Source organism: Trachypithecus francoisi, unplaced genomic scaffold (genome assembly GCF_009764315.1).
Source record: "Trachypithecus francoisi isolate TF-2019V2 unplaced genomic scaffold, Tfra_2.0 Lachesis_group1, whole genome shotgun sequence".
Classification (NCBI taxonomy): domain Eukaryota; kingdom Metazoa; phylum Chordata; class Mammalia; order Primates; family Cercopithecidae; genus Trachypithecus; species Trachypithecus francoisi.
In genome coordinates, this window is record NW_022681454.1 from 60,837,429 (window position 1) to 60,860,184 (window position 22,756).

General features: G+C 39.1%; 1 protein-coding gene across 1 annotated transcript in view; it reads left to right on the plus strand.

Annotated features, from left to right (window-relative positions):
• The first annotated feature begins 594 nt into the window (after window positions 1-594).
• LOC117084902 (A disintegrin and metalloproteinase with thrombospondin motifs 3-like) overlaps window positions 595-22,756 on the plus strand; it is a 159,747-nt gene continuing 137,585 nt past the window's right edge. The window contains exons 1-3 of the mRNA XM_033213319.1: window positions 595-686; window positions 1,979-2,006; window positions 22,147-22,553. Coding sequence (XP_033069210.1) covers window positions 618-686; window positions 1,979-2,006; window positions 22,147-22,553 — 504 coding nt within the window. The 5' untranslated portion in view covers window positions 595-617. The remainder of the gene's footprint in view (window positions 687-1,978; window positions 2,007-22,146; window positions 22,554-22,756) is intronic.

Consider the following 22,756-nt stretch of genomic DNA (forward strand, 5'->3'; position numbering starts at 1 on the left):
CCCCGCGGGTCGCCAGCAGCCAGCAGACTGCCGCGCTGCGAGCAACAGGAGCCGGCGAGCGGCCCACTCCTCCCACCTCCTCCGCCTGCCTCCTCCTTCTCCCTTTCGCTCCTCCCGCCCCCACCTCTGCGTGTGCGGCGGAGTCGCCCTCTCCCTGCCTCTTTCTCCCGCTCCCGCTCGCTCGTCTCTCTCGCTAATACTTCCCCCTGCTGTGCTCCGGGGAACCCAAGCATTCTCCGCGCTAACCTTAGGGACCAATGGTGCTCGAAAAGCCTCGAAAAAGCTGCTTTGGGCAGAAATAGTTGGAAAGCCCCTCGTCCCTTCCCCCTCTCCCGGGCTCAGCCTGTGCCCGCTTGCAGCACCTTCTCGCTCCTGCACACTCTGTTTGGGAGGACGGGGTGAGAAGGTGAAGTGGAAAAAACTTAAGAGCAGAGGGGGCCAGTCTCAGAGCTCAAATTTCATTTTCATTGAAGCAAAGCACAGAAGATCATTTGTTTCTATTTTGCATTTTTTTCCTTTTCCTTTTTTTTTTTTCTTAAAGAAACTTATTTTGGGGGGGGGGGATTTGCTGTGGGCATTTGCTTTGCCCAGTAGTTGGAAAGTGAACTCGACTCGTGATGGTTCTCCTGTCACTTTGGTTGATAGCAGCCGCTCTGGTAGAGGTTAGGACTTCAGCTGATGGACAAGTAAGTGGAAAATAATAACAATAAAAAACTCAAACCCAACCTTTTCCCGAAAAGTTCCTCCCCTGTCTACCCTCCTTTCTTTCCTCCTTTTCCTCCCACCCTTCCCTGTTATCTTTTGCGTTCAGGAACGGTGTTTTGAGGGCTGGGCGCAGCGTGCGGGCTTTTGGGGGTGGAGGGTTGAGTTGCACGGGAGGTTATGACTCCCACTCCGGGAGCCCAGGCTTGTCACACCTAGGGCTTCACCAGTCTGTGACATTCGTAACAATTCCTAGTGACAAACCGCAGCCAGTTCCCATCCTCGCCGGGTCATCTGGGCTTCCCCTTTCTGGAGGGCGGTCTGGGCGCTTGAATGAAGTTCTGGACACTGAGTCCGGGATCCCAGCGCTCTGGCTGCTGCCGCCGGAGTCGGGTTCCTGGACCTTTCTCTCCTCCGAACTGACTCACGGTTTTTTCGGGCAGCTGGAGGCGGGGGTTTCAGGAAGTCCTTGGGCCGGACAGGGAGAGATCCTGCAGACACGTGTCCTGGGAGTACCACGGCCGGGCTAGGGTTTGACAGTTGGGGAGGGGGGCTGGAGACGTTTCCTGCCCTGCGTTTTCCTGGGCAGAGGCTGCAGGCGCCGGCCGCCTTCTCCCCTCCCCCTCTGCACAACTCCTCCTCTTTTTAAAGCTAAGTTGACTGCAGCTCTGTTTCTTTTCGGCCCTGCCCCCAGCCCTTTGGAGACTCAAGGTGAAGCCCGATGCTCTCAGAAGAGTCCTTGAGAAGGCTCCGCCAGGGGAGCCGTTTGTAGTAAATTATATCAGCACTGGGCCGATGGGACTTTGGGTACAGAATTTCTCTGTTAGTTTTCGTAGCTTCTCCGGTCGGCCTGGTCTAATCGACCATAGGGTAAAAAGTAGAGAATTGTCTAGTTGATTCCTGACCTTAAATCTGATTAATCAGGCCCCCGTTAGGCTTCTTTTGGCCTGTTTAAATTCATAGACTTTCTTTTCTAATCCAGACCCAGTAGAATTTTCAGAAGAGAGTATTGAGTGTGTGTATGTATTTTTGCTGGCTTCGTAAGTGTTAAATTAAAATGAAAAGGGGCAAACAACTGCCTTCCCCAAATTGTTATGGAATTGTCTCGTGAAACCTTCTACAGAGTAAGGTGCAGGCTTTAGGCACCAATCCCAGTCTCTAGCATCTCCTGATTAGTTAGCTCTTGGAAAGCATTAACGGTAGAAATAAAACTCGCAAGGTGATAAGATGAAACCCAGTAACTGTTTCTTTTTCTTGCTTTCCCCCTCCTTTCCAGGCTGGTAATGAAGAAATGGTGCAAATAGGTAAGCTTTGTTCTCAGATGCCACTCTTAAGTTGAAAGTAAGGGAGTGAAGTGAGCTAAGCAAAATATTGTTTCTGAAATGTTTCCCACTGGTGGTTAAAAAATATTAATCTGTAGTCCGGAAACACTTCTGTTCTTCTCTTCCTCTTTCTGGAGGAAGATCCCACTTTCCTCGGGCTAAATTATAGTGAGGTAAAAATTCTTCCGCAGTTGGACATTTCAAGCATCAGTTTATTACTGTCTTTGTACAAACCACTGATATGTACTTGGAAGGTGATGGAGGGACTGGAAGATGATGTGGAGATGCATGAAATAAAATCATCAACTTCTGTAGCATTTAGGAGGAGAACATTTGAGTACAACAGGAGGCAAGAATGCTACATAGAAGAGAACAATGAAATACAGAGGATGGAAATTTTTGTCTTACAATCTTTCCTGCTTTGGGTAAATCCTCTGATGACCTCTATTATTCAATCTGCTTTAAAATAATTATGTCCTGATGTGAAAGATACTGTTAGGCCTTTTGCTAATATCTAAAATCCCAGTACTCTCCTGATGCTGTGGAGATTCTTACTCCCATTTTAAGGGTGAGGAGACTGAGATTCAAAGAGTGTAAGTGACTTGCAACAGGGCACTCAGAAGTCCATGGTCTTTCTTGAAGCTGTTTAGAGTAATGTATTTGTTGTGAATGTGGAGACTGAAAGTCATCTGGCAAGAAGCCAGGCTACATTCAAAGTCTTTTCATACACATTTTACTTGGATTACTTTAAAAGATACTTTTTCTTTTTGGCAGAGTATTAGTGTCTGTAAATTTTGTATTTGTCAGGTGATATTGTAAAGCCGTCTTTTAGAAGAAAAGTTTTTATTACTGCTACTGCAAACGTAGTTACAAGTCATTGGCTGTTTATTAAATGCCAGGCACAGTGTTGATTGTTTCATGTACATTATGTCAACTGATTCCCACAGCCACACTATGAGGTGGGGATACTGTTGTGCCTATGTTAGAGATGAGGAAAATGAAAATGAAGCTTGAGAAGTTGCACAGCTACCTGTTATAGTACACAGTGTGGAGATCCACGCTTGTTAACTAAGAAACCCAAGAGCTAGGCCCAGAGGTGTGTGTATGTAGCCTGTAATATATGAGCATATATCAAAATGCTCCTTCCTACTCAGTGCTTAGCATTCATTGTTGGATATATTTCCCTAGCTTAGACCTCTACGGCAAGAGCAGAACAGTGGGGAGGAAAGGCACTGAGAACTGCACTAAAAATACAGTGTTTATGAATAGATACTTGTCATTTGTAGTTGGTAACATTCAGCCATCAATCCTTATCTTTTTAGAGGATGTTTTTTAAAAAACTCTAAAGTAGGGAGAAGAAAGTTGTCTTATTTTTAATTACTTAAACATTTGATTACTTACAAGTCCCAACTTCTCAAAAGCAAATTAAAAAGATGTCTTAAGATCACCCATTCCACCAAAAAATTTCATAAAATATATAGCTTTGATTAACATTTTAAGATAGAATTAGGATGTTCTCATATAAGAGGCCCTGGATTGAACCAAAGTTTGGTTCAGTTGTTTTGCTAATGTAAATTACTATAGTAGCCCTTTCAAAGGGAAGAAAATAGTACAGGTGTGCTTAAATTTGGCAGAAGAGAGATAAATCAGTATGAAAGAGAGGAGGCAGAGCCCTCTTAGATTGTAGTGCTGGAGATTTACTCGTTCCCATATTCATCTGTTTTATGCGATTTCTCTTTTATTATTACCATTCTTATTTATCATTTTCAAGTTGAATGAAGAGAAGAACAGATTGAAAAAATTAGATTTTGGCCCACAAGTCTTGTGATAGCAAAAGTATAACTATCATTTCACTTTGGTTTATGTATAATATGTAAGAAAATCTTATGTATAGAATTAGTTTGACTCACCTGTCCCCTATGTGTAAAGGCACTGCTAACCTGGAGATTTGGTAAAATGCACTCCTGAAAACATTACTTTTTTTTTGTTTTCTATTAACTGATTTAGAAGTAGTTTTATATAACCTCCTGGGGACGTGTTATTTGATCAAGGATACATTAGGAAAGACAAATAATATTTGTAGATTTTATTTATTTATTTTATTGCCCAACAAATTGGCTAGAAAAAAATTGCTTGGCCCCAAATAATTTCTAAATAATTTAATGTCTCAGGAAGGGTTAAATATAAATCAGTAATAAACCACAAGTTAAGAAACTAAATTTTAAAAATACTTTCTATTGAAATGTAATATAGATGTAGGAGAGTGCATATAAGTTTACTTTGCCGATTTTTCGCCAAGTGAATGCTCCTGTGCAGTCAGCAGCTGGATCAATAAGTTGAACATTACTGGCACTGCTGTATGTCCCTCATGCCGACTGCCAAGCTTTCTCCTGTTATGAAAGGTGACTGCTCTCCTGACATCTAACAGGATAAATTGATTGTGTCAGTTTTTCATGCTGTTTATAACTAGAGTCACAGGATATGTACATCTTAGTATTTAACTTAGATGGTCAGTTTTCAAAAATCTGTCTTATATGCTTCAACCCTCTAGACTAGGAATGCTTTTATTTAGGTAAGGAGAAGGCAGTTTGTGATGGGGACAGGTTAGAATACGTGTAGTTATGTCACTAATATAGTGTCTCATGCACGATATTGCCTCTTTCCTTCTCTCTTCAGCCAGTGGAAAAATACCTTCTTGGTATGTGGGAAAGTAGGATTCACCCTAGAAAAAATGGGTAAATAGGTTTTGAACCCTGATCTAGTTGTGTGCCTCTTTGCCAACCAGATAGGAACTGCGTCTCTAATCTATACCTATACCCATACATACATATATATCTGTGTGTTTGAGTATGTTTCTGCATATATGTGAAAGTATGTTTCATGAGATCATTGACATACTTTTAGGGGATATCAGGGAGGACTGTCATTTCTGACTCAGAGTATGGCCTTGGTAGGATGCCTGAGGTAATCGTGGGAAACTGGTGTGGCTGGTCCAATTGGGTAAGGAGGCTTGCTCAATGACACATGTGGCTTAGGAAATAATCATAGTTCTGTAGAAACTGGAAAATCTGAAAAAGAACTCTCTAAGTCCTTTTGTTTCATCAGCCAACACTGAGATTGCTTGAGTATCATTTGAGGAAAAAGCATTGTGATCCTTTAGTGTTAAGCTGTCTTCTCTTTCCTGACCCCAGTTGGAATTGGGGCATATCTTCCCTCTCCTGATTCCTCTGGGAATTGGGGCATCTGTCCTATTTCTGTTCCCCAGTTGCAAATTCCATTACATCCCAATCTTAAAAAAATAAAGTTGCTAATCGTGTTCTCTCAGATATCTAGTTTACTAAGAGATAATTTTTCACCATTTTCAGGTTTTGATTTGTAAGGTTTAGTGTGAGGTACTTACCTAGTTATTGACCAGTAAGCATTGTCACTAGATTAACTCTCATGAGAGCAAAGACTTTGTTTTGATGCCAGTTGTATCTCTAGTACATAAAACAGGGCTTGGTACCTTGTGGGTCCTCAAATACTGGTTATTCAATGAATAGATCTAGCAAGCAGGATATTATTATATTAAGGTTTATTTGTGTTCTGAATTTCCTTGTTTTGTGCCTTTCTCCAGGCTAAATTGGTTCCTAAGAAAATGAAGACGGTGACAATGGCTATACAATTAATTATTCAATGTTATCAAGGCCTCTTGGAACTCCTCTTCCACCCTACAAAGCACAGGGACCTAGGCCTATCATTATTTTATGCTTTTCTGTTTATACTCAATAAGTATTTGGTAAATTGAATTGAATTCTATGTGCAGTTTTGGAATGCCAACTATTTTTTTTTTTTTTACTTCAGCGTACTTGGGATCATTTGCCCTATTGCTGGCATCAGGAACGATAAGCTAAGCTAAGATTAAAATCTGTCAATCCAATTTGCCAGTAGCAGTACTAGAAAATGTGGTGAAGGAGGTTTAAGGGGATCATTTATAAAATGTAGAATTTTAGCTACTCAAGCGATTATTCTTTCTTGAAGCTAAAGATAATGGAGTTGGCTTTACTGATTTATCTTCTGTCCCTCCATTGAGCATGATTATGGTTAATGTTAACTGCTTCAAGATTCTTAGGTGAAAATTTAATTAAGTGCAGCATGCTATGTATCACCATTATCATACCTTATTGTTGTTTCGCTGAAATGTTTCTTACCCATGCTTTCACTGCTTTTCATTGTCATTGTACCAAATAATCATAATATTGCTCAGAAATGTTAAAAAAAAAAACCCTCAAGGTCACCTCTACTTCCAGGATGATGATGTTTAAGCATTCTTTGCTTTGAGTAGCCAACCCAGATTATCTTGGAAATCCATTAGGGACCATTCCAAATTGCCTGGTAAAATCATGAGTAATTTTGATATGAAGAGTTGGGTTATTGTGCTTGGAAAGGATATATTGACAATGATGACTTCAATGTAACTTTAGTGCTTCTTTAAAGAGGATTGCTATTATCAGAATTTTGAGAATCTTCTCTTTAGCGTTCCTGTAGTAGAGATCAGATTTTATTCCTAAACTATACTACTTCTATTATTATAAGTTGTTGAATTTTTTCTTTTTAATTAGTCAGTTTTTTCCCAGATTGTTGATGTCTTACAAGTGCCCACTGTAATCATATACTTTAATTTTTCTGGATTCTTCAGATTTTTGAAAATCATTCCAATTCCCAAACTACTGTTATAATTTAGCATGTTCTTATTCAGACTTCTTTCAATACACACACTGTATTTTTTGTATAACCGTTTTTGTTTTGTTTAATATTTTAGTACAGCTTTTCAACATAATTACAAACTCCTTCTGAACTTCATTTTAATCTCATCATACTAATAAACTCTAATTTGTATAATCATTTTCCTAATTGTATTTATTTTCCCATGATAGTGAATGTTACCACACAGTGTTGTGTATGTATATGTCATTGCCTGCATTTCAAGTGACTACTTTAGGTGAGAGCCCCAGAAGTTGCTTACTGAGTAAAAACAAATTCACATGATACATTTTGACAAATGGCTTTTGAACAAGTGTGGATGATCTGAACTCCTACTAGCAACTTAGGAAGGCATTGATTTTTAAAATTTCACTTTAGAATTAATTCTGTCTGCTTTTTGATGTTTGAATATAATTTTTAAATATTTGGTTATGCAATCTGAAAGATGCAGTGAATTCATAATTTTTCTAACTCTCAAGTACCCAATGAATATGAATAATTATACAAATGATTTTGTAATTTTATTAGTACTACAAGAAGACTCATCTACCTCATACAGTACAATTTGAGAGTTGTATATTCCTTAAAATGCATAGTGGAGCGTGGGAAGTTTCCTAGCATAGCAACCTCTGTTCCCACGTATTATTTATACCTCCTGATTTTCCAAAGAAGTTTACATGACTTTGCTGACTAACTGTAAATCCCTAGGAGAAATTTTGTGGTAAAATGTCAGTCTCTTGTTTAGGAAAATGATTGCCACAAATTCAGCATGATGAATCTTCATGGAATTTAGAACAAATTGTGAGCAGCGTGAAACAGTATATCTTGCTCTTGAAATGATTGATAAAACAAAAATAGCTATTAGGAAACTCGTAGCAAGAAAAGAAGGATTAAATATATGATGCCTCAGATACTGTGGTCTTAGATATTAAATCACATTTCCAACAATTTTTCTTAATATTTAGTAAGTATATTTGTATATTAGATATGCAAACCAAAACAGTGATTGATGGCATTATTCATGAGTTCCAGTTCTCGTTCCTTTACGTGTAAAAACCTCTCTTTTACATGTAAGGTTCATTTTCTTCTTTCTGTTTTTTTTGAGACAGGGTCTCGCTCTGTAACAGAGGCTGGAGTGCAGTGGTGCAATCATGGCTCACTGCAGCCTTGATCTCCCCAGCTCAGGCTATCCTCCTGCCTCAGCCTCCTGAGTAGCTGGGACTACCCTGGCCCCATTTCTTTTTTCTTTTTTTTGAGACAGAGTCTCACTCTGTCACTCAGGCTGGAGTGCAGTGGCACGATGTCGGCTCACTGCAACCTCTGCCTTCTAGGTTCAAGCAATTCTCTGCCTCAGCCTCCTGAGTAGCTGAGACTAAAGGTGTGTGCTACCATGCCTGGCTAATTTTTGTATTTTTAGTAGAGATGGAGTTTCATCATCTTTTCCAGGTGGTCCTGAACTCCTGACCTCATGATCCACCCGCCTCAGCCTCCCAAAGTGCTGGGATTACAGGCGTGAGCCACCGTGTCCGGCCCTGGTCCCATTTCTTAATCTAAAATCTAAATCTATATATACAGGAGAGGACCTATGAATATTCGATTTCCTCTATCAAGTGGTCAGGAGCACAGACACTGTTGACTGTGTAGTTTAAAATCCCAACTCCACCACTTTCTAGCTGGTAACCTTAACCTCTCAAAGTGTTACTTTCTTGTGTGTAAGAGGCATAATACTACATTTTAGAAAAAATTTTAATTTTAATTTTAAGTTCCAGTGTACATGTGTAGGACGTGCAGGTTAGTTACATAGGTAAATGTGTATCATGGTGGTTTGCTGCACCTATCAACCTATCACCTATTAAGCCCAGCATGTCCTAGCTATTTTTCCTAGTATTCTCTTCTCCTCCACCCCACACCACAATGGGCCCCAGCGTGTGTTGCTGCCCACCTGTGTACATGTGTTCTCATTGTTCACCTCCCACTTATGAGTGAAAACATGTGGTCCTTGGTTTTCTGTTCCTGAATTAGTTTGCCGAGGATAATGGCTTCCAGCTCCATCCATGTTCCTGCAAAGGACATGATCTTGTTCCTTTTTATGGCTGCATAGTATTCCATGGTGTATATATACCACATTTTCTTTATCCAGTCTGTCAGTGATTGGCATATGGGTTGATTTCATGTCTTTATTATTGTGAATAGTGCTACAATGAACATTTTTGCTGTGTAGAAACTCTTTAGTTTAATTAGATCCCATTTGTCAATTTTTGCTTTTGTTGAAATTGCTTTTGGCAATTTCATCATGAAATCTTTGTCCATGCCTATGTCCTGAATGATATTGCCTAGATTTTCTTTTAGGGTTATATAGTTTATAGCTTTTTGTTATAGTTTTGGGTTTTACATTTAATTGTTTAATCCATCTTGAGTTAATTTTTAAGTAAGGTGTAAGGAAGGGGTCTGGTTTCAATTTTCTGCATATGACTAGCCAGGTCTCCCAACACCAATTATTAAATAGGGAGTCCTTTCCCCATTGCTTGTTTTTGTCAGGTTTGTTGAAAATCAAATGGTTGTAGATGTGCAATGTTATTTCTGAGTTCTCTGTTCTATTCCACTGGCCCGTGTGTATGTTTTTGTATCAGTAACATGCTGTTTGGGTTATTGTAGCCTTGTAGTATAGTTTGAAGTCAGGTAGTTTGATGCCTCCAGCTTTGTTCTTTTTGTTTAGGACTGTCTTGGCTATACGAGCTCTTTTTTGGTTCCATATGAATTTTAAAATAGTTTTTAAAAATTCTGTGAATAATGACAATGGTAGTTTAATGGGAATAACATTTAATCCATGAATTACTTTGCCATAGTCTCATGAAAATACTACTATTACTTCATAGCATTCATAAAATGCTGGTACATTGTAAACAAGATAGAATCACAACTATTGTTATTAGTGTGTCTTTGACTTGTGCTGTTTCTTTTTTAAACTTTTACTCAAAGAGAGGTACTTCATTCTAATCCCTACATTTTAGATAGGTCTGCCTATCACCCTGAATTTCCAGGAACTTTAATTCCCTGTGCCATGGACTTGTAACAAACTATCCAACCAGTCAGCTCACCATGTGACAGCTCTTTAAGAGTTCTATTTTCAGGTATTATCTTCATGTTTGTATCTCAGCGTAGTATTGTTTAATTAATTGTAATATAGCTGTAGAGAGAGGGAGTTGAGAAATGAATGGTGCAAAACCAGTTATTCCATATGGATTCCATGCCAACTCTATTTTATGTTTACCAGATACAATTCTTTTACTTCTTACACCTTATTTTGCTGGAATTCCCTTCATTCCATTTTGCTAAAAGAAATCATGGAAGTCATGACTCCTTTGGATGCACGTGACAGGAACCCAGTTCACACAGGTTAAGGAAAACAAAATTGATGAGGTTTCAAAGTCAGGTATAGTTGGATCTAGAGTTTAAATAATACTGTCATGGAATCTCTCTCTTTCTCTTACTCCCTCTTTCTCTTTATCCTTGTGTCTTTCTCATTCTTCCTCTGTATTGGTTTTGTTTCTCTTTCAGGGTAGGATTGGTTTACCTCCCCCTACACCTCCCACAAGTTGTGGCAAAGACTGTTGCTGTCATCTCCAGGCTATCATTCTACCTTTCACCCCAGAAAACAGACACCTCTTTTTTGACAGGTCCAGTACATTTCCTGGTAGAGATTTTATTGGCTACTTGATTTAGTCATAAGCTTGAATCATTCACTGTGGTCAGGGGATACAGTACTTTGATTCGCCTGGATTGGGATGTTTTACCCCTGATTTAAAAGGAGTGTGACTGGAGTGTGACGTGGTTAACCTGAAGTGAAATCAGTGTGCAGCTAAATAAAAAGGAGAGATGCATGCTGAAGAGTCACACAGCATACCAGTAATACCTCAAATGCAATAGCTTTCCAGCACATTGATGGGAGATAGTGGCTGTGGCAGGCAGAATAATGGCACGCCAAAGATGTCTGTGCCTGTATCCTTGAAACCTGCAAGTATGTTATGTTACATGCCAAAGGGGGATTAAGTTTGCAGATGGAATTAAGGTTGACAATCAAATGACCTTAAAATAGAGAGATTATCCTGGATTATCAGAGTAGGAGTCTTTATAAATGGAAGAGGGAGGCAAAAGAGAGAGAACCAGAGAGGTGGCAGCAGGAAGACTTAGTCCCCTGTTGCTGGTTCTGAGGATGGAGGAAGGGGGACTATAAGCCAGGTGATGCCAGTGGCCTCCAAAAGCTGGAAAAAGGAGGGAAACAGATTCTTTCTTATGGCTTCCAAAAAAAATGCAGCCCTGCTGATGACTTGATTTTAGCTCAGTGGCCTAGTAGACTGTCCCAGTTTCTCCTACTTTTTGACAAAAGTATGAGCCAGGCTGTTTTAGATTTGGAAAATGTAATTATCGCAAGTAAAGTTTCAGTGAAAACCTTTAACAATGCTGTCCACATTTCTTATTTATTTTATTTTTCCCAGCCTTTGCTCTTGGAGACAAATGTTAATTTTTATAGCTTCAAATTCTATAGTCAATATTAATCTTTCAAAGTTCTAGTTAGCAAAAATTATAAGTTTGAGAAATATTAATTTTTAGAGTGCCTAACATTGCTCTCGAGTCTGTAAAATTCTTAGTGATGCTAAATAAGCAGAGGTGCTTATTTAAAACTGAGATTGGAATGTTAAAATTTTGGCATTTGGGCTTCACTTAAAAACAAAATCTTTTTAACTTATTTTGTTATTAATTATTTGGTCATTTTAAGATGTAGCAAATACAATTCTTGGATATCTTTCTTCAAAGCATGCTTTTTCTTTTTTTGAAATATGTTCTCTTACCTGATTTCATGTTCTAGTACACTAAAGAATGTGTTGTTCTTTCCTAAATGGCTTTCTTGAACATAAATATTGTGAGTTGCAACAAATATTTATTAAAAAGCCAGATTTCTAAAAACTAGAAGAATTTAAGTACACAACTATTCGTTCGTTCTTAATAATGAATAAAAAAGCCATCACCTTTAGTTTTCAAATAGCTTCATAAAAATATTATACTATGAAAATAGATTTGCAATTAAAATAAAAGACACACCAAAGAGGGTGTCGACCTTGTGGTGATAAGAGCCTAGAGGGTTTGAAGTGAGGAGAAAAGAATTTGACTGTGTTCAGAATTTCAGCATGTGTCACAATTAATTTTTAATTGCTTTTGAGAGAAGATGTGTCCCCTTCCCCTTAAGTGTTTATAGCTTTGCTGAGACCTTTGGCATTTGGCGTCCTCTTTAATGTCCATCCTTCACCGTGCTTGCATCTTTCCTGGAGCAGCTGGCTCCCATCATTTCTGATGAAAGTCATTCTCTTACTCTTGGCTCAGGATTTGGAAATGTTGTTGTTGGAGCTGCTTCTTTAGCTGATCTTGAAAATGCTTATTCGATTTCATTCTTGAGGCCAGATTATTGCATACTGAGAATTTATACCTGATAAAATAAATTGCCTGTGTGAACTGCCTCTTCATAGTAGATAACCAGCCACTTTTTGGGAGAGAATTCCAGTCTTTTAGATTGGGTAATGGGGCGTGGATTGTTACAGCCAGATTGGATTTTAGGCCCTCTGTTGATATGGAATTTAAGGTCCTTCTAACTGTATCACATCAGGCTGGATGGGTTTATCGGGGAGAGAGGTCTGAGGGGTACTAGGACTTGGAAAGAATCTGAAACTGACTTTCTTTTTCTATAGCTCTAGCTAAGAAGTGATGATGGTGATGATAACAGCTCACTTTTCATTTATTAAAGTTTTGTTAGATGGGCCAGGTCCTTTGTATACTTCACCTGATTTGGTTTCCATTATTGTTTCTGTTTTTAAGATAACCTCTGTGAGCCTTAATTTTCAGAATTTGCTTGTAAGATGGCAAAGAGTGCATCAGTCAGGAACTAGAATTCAAATGCAATGCTTTCTGACTCCAGAACTTTAGTGTTCAACTGTCATACCCAAATCTCTTCCTTGCTTGGGAACTGTAAGCCATATTGCATCAATCACAAGTATTTCAATATTCTATGTGCCTGGGGTAGCTTTGGTATGAATTAGACCCTTAAAAATTTGTGTGACATATGAGAGATTTATACTGAAGTTGCTTAAGGTCTTCGCAATGTTGACTGTACTCCTGAAGACTTTTGTTCTTTTACAGTTTTATAGTGTGGTCTTTGCAATGTATTGGGGACATCTAGCACCCCTAGGGGATATTTGTGTCTTATTCTGCTACATACTTAGAAGGAAACCAAGATGTCTGTTTCAAGCTGTAGCATATCTGGCTGAACATATAAAGGAGTTAAGATGATCCTAGAGCATGGGCTACTGTGTCTGTCATACAGTGCACCTTACCAGCCCCCACACAGAGCAATCTCTTCCAAGAAACTCCACTTCCAGACAGAGCCATCGGTTAGACTTCCCTCCCTCCCTCTCTCCTTCCCCCTTCCTTCCTTCCTTCCTTCCTTCCTTCCTTCCTTCCCTCCCTCCCTCCCTCCTCCCTCCCTCCCTCCCCCCTCCCTCCCTCCCTCCCTCCCTCCCTCCTTCCTTCCTTCCTTCCTTCCTTCCTTCCTTCCTTCCTGTAGTGTACACTAAGGCTATGTATTAGTCTGTTTTCATACTACTCTTAGGTTGGTGCAAAAGTAATTGTGGGTTTTGCCATTGATGTAAAGAATTACCGGAGACTGGGTAATTTATGAAGAAAAGAGGTTTAATTGAATCACAATTCCACAGGCGATACAGGAGGCATGCCAGGGGAGACCCCAGGAAAGTTACAGTCATCGTGGAAGGGTGAAGGGGAAGCAAGCACTTCTTCATGTGGCAGCAGGAGAGAGGGACCTAAGGAGAAAGTGCTGCACACCTTTAAACAACCATATCTCATGAGAACTCATTCACTGTCACGAGAATAGCAAAAGGGAGGTCCACCCCCATGATTCAATCACCCCCACCAGGCTTCTCCTCTACCATGTGGAGATTACAATTTGACATGAGATTTCAGTGGGGACACAGATCCAAACCATATCAAGCATTTGAACACAGTTAAGGTATTATACTTCTGCCCCAAAGAGCTTATAGTTTCTGAAAGGATGAAACATAAGCATGTATCTCTTCTCCCACAGGGATTTTTAAAAAACTTTTGTACAGACCTTGCTTTTGTTAAATGACTTGACAGGGAGTACTATGGAAGCTCAGGCCAGGAGGTCTGTACTCTGTGGATAAGTTGCCAGGAAGGTTTCTTGGAAAAGATAGGGCTTGAGATAGGCCTTGGGGGCCCAATTCAGTTTGCCTTGGTGGAGAGAAAACAGCGGTCCTCTGCTGTAGTGATGCTGCAGAGTGGGGCTGTGAAGGTGGGCATGCTTAAGCCAGGTCTTGTGAGCACATTAGACAGAATGTTTCAGTAGGCTAATATGAGAGATGATATTGAAAAGAAATAAGGGGCAGAGTGCAGGGGGCTTTAAAATACAAAACCTATGTTTTTATTTGGGTTAAGTTACTTAGTCTCTGATTTTCTGTTTTCTACTTTATATAGATTTTGTGAATCTTTATCTTTTATCCTAAAGTAATGGTGAGCTATTGAGGCTAGTTAGATGGAATAACATAGTGACATTAATTGCCAGCATTTATTGAATATTTACTATGTGCCAGACAGTGTTGTAAGCACTGTGAATTGATTAGCTCATTGAAATTTTACAACAAGCCTATAAAGTTAATACTATTACCTGCAATTTACAGATAAGAACTAATGTAGTGACCCAAATCACTAAGGTAGTAAGTGGTAGAACCTAAGTATTTTCAATCTGGACCTTTAAAATAATTTTCCTGACAGCAATTTAGACAGTATTTTGGTATAATTTATATAACATTTAGTAGTGAGAAATTCTGTGTGGGGAATTTGGACTTGGTACTTGCAACTTTTCAGTGTGAGGTGATGAGATCTTAAAAGCGATTAGAAGAAAATGGATTAGTTTGAGAGAAATTGCTAAAGAAAAAGCAGTAGGACTTGAATGATGTCATATGGGGGAAAGTTATAAGACATGTATAAAATAGCTCTCTAGCCTGATTTGGGAGAATCAGCACTTCATGAACAGAAATAGTGAAGTCAGGAGGACAAGCTAAATAGGTGAACATTCAGATTGGTTTATATATATTAAGGATGAAGAGAGAGTAAGACAAGTTATTCTCAATACAGAACAGAGCCGTTCGGGTTATAGTTTAAGGGAACTTTTATTTTCTTTTAACCTATATTTATTGAGGGTTTACTATGTGCAGGGTATCATGCTAAAACACAGATATGTGTAAAGGGATAATGATTAAAGTTTGGAAACCACTAGGAAAATCTAACATGGTTGACATTAACATAGACAGTAAAAAATGTTTAAGTATATTGAAACAAAGAACATCGCCTCTTTTAAAGCTTTTTTTTTTTTTTGAGACGGAGTCTCGCAGTCGCCCAGGCTGGAGTGCAGTGGCCGGATCTCAGCTCACTGCAAGCTCCGCCTCCCGGGTTTACGCCATTCTCCTGCCTCAGCCTCCCGAGTAGCTGGGACTACAGGCGCCTGCCAACTCGCCCGGCTAGTTTTTTCTATTTTTTAGTAGAGACGGGGTTTCGCCGTGTTAGCCAGGATGGTCTCGATCTCCTGACCTCGCGATCCACCCGTCTCGGCCTCCCAAAGTGCTGGGATTACAGGCTTGAGCCACCGCGCCCGGCCCTTTTAAAGCTTTTGATGTAGGTTGTGCATATTAACTGCATACGTCTGCACAAATTTATATGCATATCACAAATACACTCATGAACATATATACAAAAATGTGTTTATTTTACACAGTACAAGGAGGAAGAAGACATTACATCAAACTCTAGAGTGAGAAATTTAGATAAAAGAGAATTCACTGACAAGAAATTTTTTTACATTATAATTAGGCTGCCAGTGGAGATGTGACAACAGTTTTTCTCGGGGGTAGTTGAAGTTACTGAGGAGATCCTGAATAAAAGATACTCTTCTTGCTTGCCTAGCTTCTGAACAAGTTGAGAAATAGAAAAACTAAAGAGGTAGGTAAAAAGAAAATATCTTTTACAGAAAAGGCTGAAGTGGAGAATGAGGCTCCCACTTTTGACAGGCAAGTGCACTGGCTACCAATACTCCACCCTGTGCTTGTCAGGCCTCACCAGTCCAGAGCAGGGCTGCCCCTGGCTAAGGAGAACATGTACCCCTTATCAGGCTCATTCCCAGGAAGCAGAATGAGGAGGAGGTGCTGAGGTTTGCAAATTTCTTATGCTTCCCAAACTTCCCAACCACATAATTCACTCTTTTTCACCAGGGAAGGGTGAGTGAAGGGATAGAGAGAAGCTTGGAGTACTCAGAGAAAAACCTTTCTTTCCAGAGAGCAGGAGCAGATTAAAGGCTGTCTACCACTAACTTGAGAAAAAATAATCCCATCTACTTGAGATGCCTGAAGTGTAAGAAAGAGCAGAGATTAGGGACCCTGACTTTTGGCTGTTTTAAATTTTTGACCTGTATAGTTAAAATTCTGTGAATATCCAAAGAGATTGCAGAGTGGGGGCTAATTTCCTGCTGCCTGCTCCTAAGAATGCGGGGTTCTGTGTCTGTCTTTCAGGAGGTCTGTTTTAATGATTAGATCCATTTCTTGTTTTTGGTAGCTTAAAAGGTAAGACCTGGATACTAAGAAATGTTTGGTTTATAGGGCAGCAGGAACTGTGAGAAATATACACAAGCTCTGCAAGCAAAATTCTGGCTTTAGAGGTAAATGGCTTGTGCAGTTTGCCATCATTAATGGCTTGGTGATAAAATGACTATTTAGCCAAAAGAAGATGCATGCTAATTTCACATACCCCTTCTGGCTCAAACTGCTCTCTTTTGTTCACTCATTTCTTCATTTCTTCATTCATGGATGTTTATTGAGTAACTTCAAGTTCTTTTTTAGGCAGTGGGGAAATGAAGTGAAGAGAACAGATAAAATCTCCTGCCTTCATGAAGTATATATGCTGGTAGATATAAAAATATATAAATAAACATATAAGTAAAATTTATAAGATGTCAGATGGTGACAAGATTTATGGAGAAAGATAAAACACAGAAGAGGGACAGAGGGTAAGATGGTTGCTGGTGGTCAGGAAAGATTTCACCAAGAGGGTCACATTTAAGCAAAGGTCTGAAGCAATTGAGAGAGTAAGCCAGGCAGCTGAGAAGAAGATCCTTTGGCAGAGGAATCAGCAAGTACAAAAACTTTGAGATGTGAGAATCTCCAGCTTCAAGCCCTGGGACTTTGTGAGCCATTTTACTTTGAGTGGGATGAGTTTGAGGAGAAGAGTGATAAGATGTGACACTTTAATTATTCTGACTCTATTTTGAGGATAATCCATTAAGGGGAAGAGCAGAAGCAAGGAGAACAGTTTAGAAGCACATTCAAAATTGACATGATGTTGGCTCGGACTACAGTAGTAGCAAGGAGGTAGTGAGGAGTGGTCAGAATCTGGATGTATATGGAAGCTAGGATCAACAAAATTGGTAAAAGATTGAGTTTGTAGTACATGAAGGGTTAAGGATGGTTTTAATCAAATTTTTGCTCTGAGTAACTGAAAGTATAGAGTTGCTACTTACTGACATGGGAAAGGAGGAGCAGATATGAGAGCAGAAAGATTGGGAGTGTACGTTTGGAAATGATAAGTTGAGGTGCCTTGTGAATATCTACATTGTAGGACTCCATAAGCAATTGGATTTACTAGAGAAGAGCTCACAGCTGAAACTGGGGCTAGAGATACACAATTGCAAAGGCATCCAGTCTTAAGATAGGAGGAGCTCACCAGCTCCAGAGGGCAGACAGAAGAGAAGAGTCCATGGATTAGATCTTGTGACATTTTATTGTTTCCAGGCCATGGAAACACTGGGACACCGGTAAAGGAGAATGAGAAGGTGAGACCAGTGAGGTAAGGAGAGAATGATGACCTGGAAGCTAAATAAAGAAAATATTTTGAGAAGGAAAGAAAAATAAACTGGGTCAGGTGCTCCTGACATGAAAAGTAAAAAGATCAATTCTTGGCCATTGACTTCAGCAACATGTGATCACTCGTGACTCCAAAAGAAGCTAATTGGAATGTGTTCAAGAAGGAATAAGAATGGAAAGTGTGGAATTGGAGACATCTAATAGAGTCAATGTTCTGAAGCTTTTTGCCCTCAAGGGGAGTGAAAAAATTACCTAGAGGAAGGGGTGTCATCCAAAATATTTTTTTTGTCAAAGATGGGAGATAGGATGTCAGCTTCTTTATCTGTTGGTGGGAATGGTCTAGTTATGTGGGGAAACTTGATGAGGAAAGAGAGAGATGACATTGCTGAAAAGGCAGTTGTTCTTGAAAAGACAAGAAGGGCTAGAATGTTGTGCACTAGTAGAGGGTTTACTCTTAGATGAGATGACAGACAATTCATCCATAGTACTAGGAAGGAGATGGACTATATGTGCACTGATAGCAGTGGGTTGTGGCTAAATCACTGCATTGGGTCATGTTTGAGTAATAAGCTACCAGTAATAGAATTTATAGTCCTCTGTGCCTGTGGAACCTGTGGCCCACAAAAACCTTCACATACCTATTACTGTGGCCCCTCAGCCACCTCAGCTAACAATTTTATAGTTTCTAACTTTAAAGTTGAACTACAACATTATTTTAATGAGTGGCTAACTTACACTTAAATTAGTGATAGCTGATATTTATTGAATCTTCTACATGATCTTATGTAAAAACTCTCACCAAACTTATGAAGTTGGAACTGTCACTAACTTCCAGTTAGCAGTTGAGGGAACAAGCCTAAGAGAAAATAAAGAATTTGCTGAAGATCACAAGTGGACCCAACTTATTGCTTTCTGACTCTGCAGTTCATTCAATAACCATAGGCTTTCCTGCTTTGTGAAAGTAGTTGGGCCTATAAAATGTGAAAATTATAAATGCAGTAAATGAACGTTGGATATAATTTGGTTTACTTCTGTGATTGTAATCTGAAATTAAAATGCTTTTGATTGCTTTGAGCTTCTGCCCCTCCTCCCAGTTTCTCCCTCCAAAACCTAGAATTTAAGAGTCTTTTGCAGAAATTTTTGATGCTATGCTAGAGGAAAAATTGGTTGACTGGCTGCAGGTGGGTAGAACATTGTAATTCTTGTGGTAGTTCTCTTTTATAAATCAGATCTTAAATTAGAATTTGACAGCAAGATGCCGCATCTATTCAGAAGTGAATGAGAGCATAGAAGCATGGTCTTCAGAGTCAAAATGATGAGAATTGGAATTTTCCTTTGGCTCTTTGCTTGTATGTGTCAAGCCTTCTAGGTCTGCTTTCTCATTTATAAAATAGGGGTAATAGGATTTACCTACTGTGATTGTTGTATTAGAGATGATATATTCTCAAACACAAATCATAGAGTTTGGAGCTTTTTCTGCTAATAAATAGCAGGTGACTGGGTAGTTCCTTTGTTAGTTCCATTAACTACCACCCAGGAGATGGTAATCCAGAGGGTTGCCAATCGTATCTTTTTCCTCATTACCTTAATTCCCAATAGAAAAATGACTCGTTCAAGCATTTAATTTAAGAAATGTTTAGGGAGGCCGAGGTGGATGATTCACCTGAGGTCGGGAGTTCGAGACCAGCCTGACCCACATGGAGAAACCCCATCTCTACTTAAAAACACACACACACACACACACACACACACAAAATTAGCCTGACTTGGTGGCACATGCCTATAATCCCAGATACTTGGGAAGGCTGAGGCAGGAGAATTGCTTGAACCTAGGAGGTGGAGGTTGCGGTGAGCCGAGTTCGCACCATTGCACTCCAGCCTGGGGAACAAGAGCAAAAACTCCGTCTCAAAAAAAAAAGGAATAAATGTTTATTATGTGTATTTTTTAGGAATGATTTATTATTTAGCATTAGAGAAAATAAAGCTTTATAGAAACATACCATTCTTATTTTGAATAAAAATTTAGAACATATTACCTGACAGTGGAAAAATGGAACATACATCTAGGATGTATGGCTTACTGTATGTATAAGCCGCTGAGTATCCTCTTGGGTATGGAGAAGCCTCCCTGCATTTTTCTAAATGTTCTTGTTCTCTAGTCACTTAATCCAGGCATCAGTACAATATACAGATTTAGACTTTGGTTGTGTGAATTCCCTTTAGTGAAATTGGGAAATCCATACACTGAAATTAAGTACTGCTTCCTTTTTCCCTTGAAACAGTCAACCGATGGTTAGAGAAAAAGCCATCACTGAGATTATTGGGACAGCCAGACACTCATGGGCCTGGATAATGTGTCTTGTAAGTCAGTGTGTGTAGCAGCTTAGACAAGGCCAATGTTCTCTGGTTACCTGTATTACTAACTTAATATGCATCAAACAAATCCAACTGACAAGACACCCTGACACATAAAAAATCTTGTATGATGATATTGGGAGTACCAGGTTGAGTGGGGAGTTCTTTATCTTTAAGACATTTATAGTTAATTTGGGCTAGATTTTGTCAGTACACATAGAAGAGCTTGATTCCTCTCCTTACTTTGGAAACTTTCCACTCTTGTCACTCTGCACCCGTGACACTTGTGCTCATTCTCTTAAATTTTGAGTTGTTTTTTCTCTCTAAACTAGAGTTTATAAAAGTATTCACCATGGAGGAAGACTAAATCTTCCTCACAACCTTCTTGGAAGACCAAGTCTGTGTTTCTGCTGGTGCCTAGTCTAATTCAGCAGGGATTGCACTGTCTGGCCACCAGTTTTGGAATCAGGCTTCACTTGACTCATACTACAGTCCTCACTACTTCTTTGGCTAGTAAATATTTACAAGTGTTTCTTGTTGTATTCATTTAATAAAATGAGATAGTTCATTTAAATACATTGGTAATTTTAACAGGCATAATTATAACAAACATGCACAGAAAGAATTAACATGTTGCACAAGTAAACACCTTTATTTGTCTTCTGGTATTTCACATATTGCCTGAGGTTTTTAAAAAGCAGGAAAATAATGAAAACAGTGATTCTGCAAGAATACTTTATGAGCATAAGATGTAGGTTCCTTTACAGATCTCATGCTCTAAATACATTATTGGATGACAAAACTTGTGATTTCCATAGGTGAGGAGTTTTTGTGAATCATATCATTTTTTAGGGCACTCTAACACACTATAGGATTAGTGTAAGGCTAGAATTGTGAAAGTGGGAAACATTTTAGTTCATGTTTTTAGATTTCCCTTCCTATGCCGCCGCCCTTTTTTTTTTTTTTTTCTACCTTACTGCCCTGCTGCTTATTTCCTTCTCTAGTATCCATTGTCCTGTGGTCTTAAAATCATTCCTATAATGGTTCCTGTAATCTGTTCTCTTTTCCAAGGGTGTTTGCATTTTGATAGACAAAATAGTCATATTTGGCTAAGCCAGGGGAATTAAGTGCTAATTGTGAAATTCGGCGTAACATGTAAGTGGCTACCCGTATTGTAAGGTGGGTCCCAAATACACTTTTGTATTCAAATAGATATCTGTCCCACTTAAGGAATAAGGCGCAAAATGAGAATACTGTTCCCTCTTGACTAACTGGTACCTGCATATTTGATTTAAAGACTATTATGTCTTCTTTACCCATTCTTCTAGTTTTCTAAAAATGGAGGTTTATGGAAGAAAGCATGGTAGGATAGAATATATGGGCTTAGGAGTACCACTTGGATTTATATTCAGGCTTTGCAGGTGTTTGACCTTGGACATAGGACCTCCTACCCCTAAATCTCAGTTTTCTCACTTGTGAAGTATGGTTGTTAGGGTTGTTATGGTGGAAAAAATGTGTATAAATTACAGCATTGTAAGCTACAGTATATACATTACAGACTCGTGTAATGTAGTTATTGTAATTAGTCTAAATTCCAGGATTTCTACAGGGAAAAAATGAAAACAATCAGAAATTTTTTTTTTTACATAATAACCTTGTTAAAAGTTTTTAGCAGATGTCAATTATGCCAATAATAAATTAATTGAAGGTATGCCTTGATTTTAAGCAAGCCATTTATAGTTTATGGACACATTATATTTGTGTTTGCAAATGTGTTAATGAGATGTGAATATTTACAATGTAATTTTAATACCGTTTTAATTTAAAAATGACTTATTGAACACAGGATTACTTAAGTGCATTTGAGAAATGATTTTTGTTCTCAAAATTTTATATTTATGAGCTGATTCAGGAATGTCTATATTATGCACATTGAGGTATGGTCTTGTGAGGTGGGCACTTTTTGTCCGTGTTCTGTTCTCCTGTGTTCTCTTATTATGCAGGGTTTGACAATTCCATTTTTTACCCCACAGATTTACCAATAAAGAGATATAGAGAATATGAGCTGGTGACTCCAGTCAGCACAAATCTAGAAGGACGCTATCTCTCCCATACTCTTTCTGCGAGTCACAAAAAGAGGTCAGCGAGGGACGTGTCTTCCAACTCTGAGCAGTTGTTTTTTAATATCACAGCATTTGGAAAAGATTTTCATCTGCGACTAAAGCCCAACACTCAACTAGTAGCTCCTGGGGCTGTTGTGGAGTGGCATGAGACATCTCTGGTGCCTGGGAATATAACCGATCCCATTAACAACCATCAGCCAGGAAGTGCTACGGATAGAATCCGGAAAACAGAGCCCTTGCAGACTAACTGTGCTTATGTTGGTGACATCGTGGATATTCCAGGAACCTCTGTTGCCATCAGCAACTGTGATGGTCTGGTAAGGCTCCTTCCTTTTTGGGCATATGAGTTTGCAGGTGCTGGGAGTGCAGCCAGGGCTTCTGCATAGTTTGGAAGGTGGAGATGGAAAGGAGGCTTCATTGTTATGTTACTTTTTAAGTTCAGAAAAAGACACTAGAAAGCATTTTGCTGTCAAAGATGTGTATTTTGGCTTGTGACAATTTTGTTTCTTGGAATAATGTG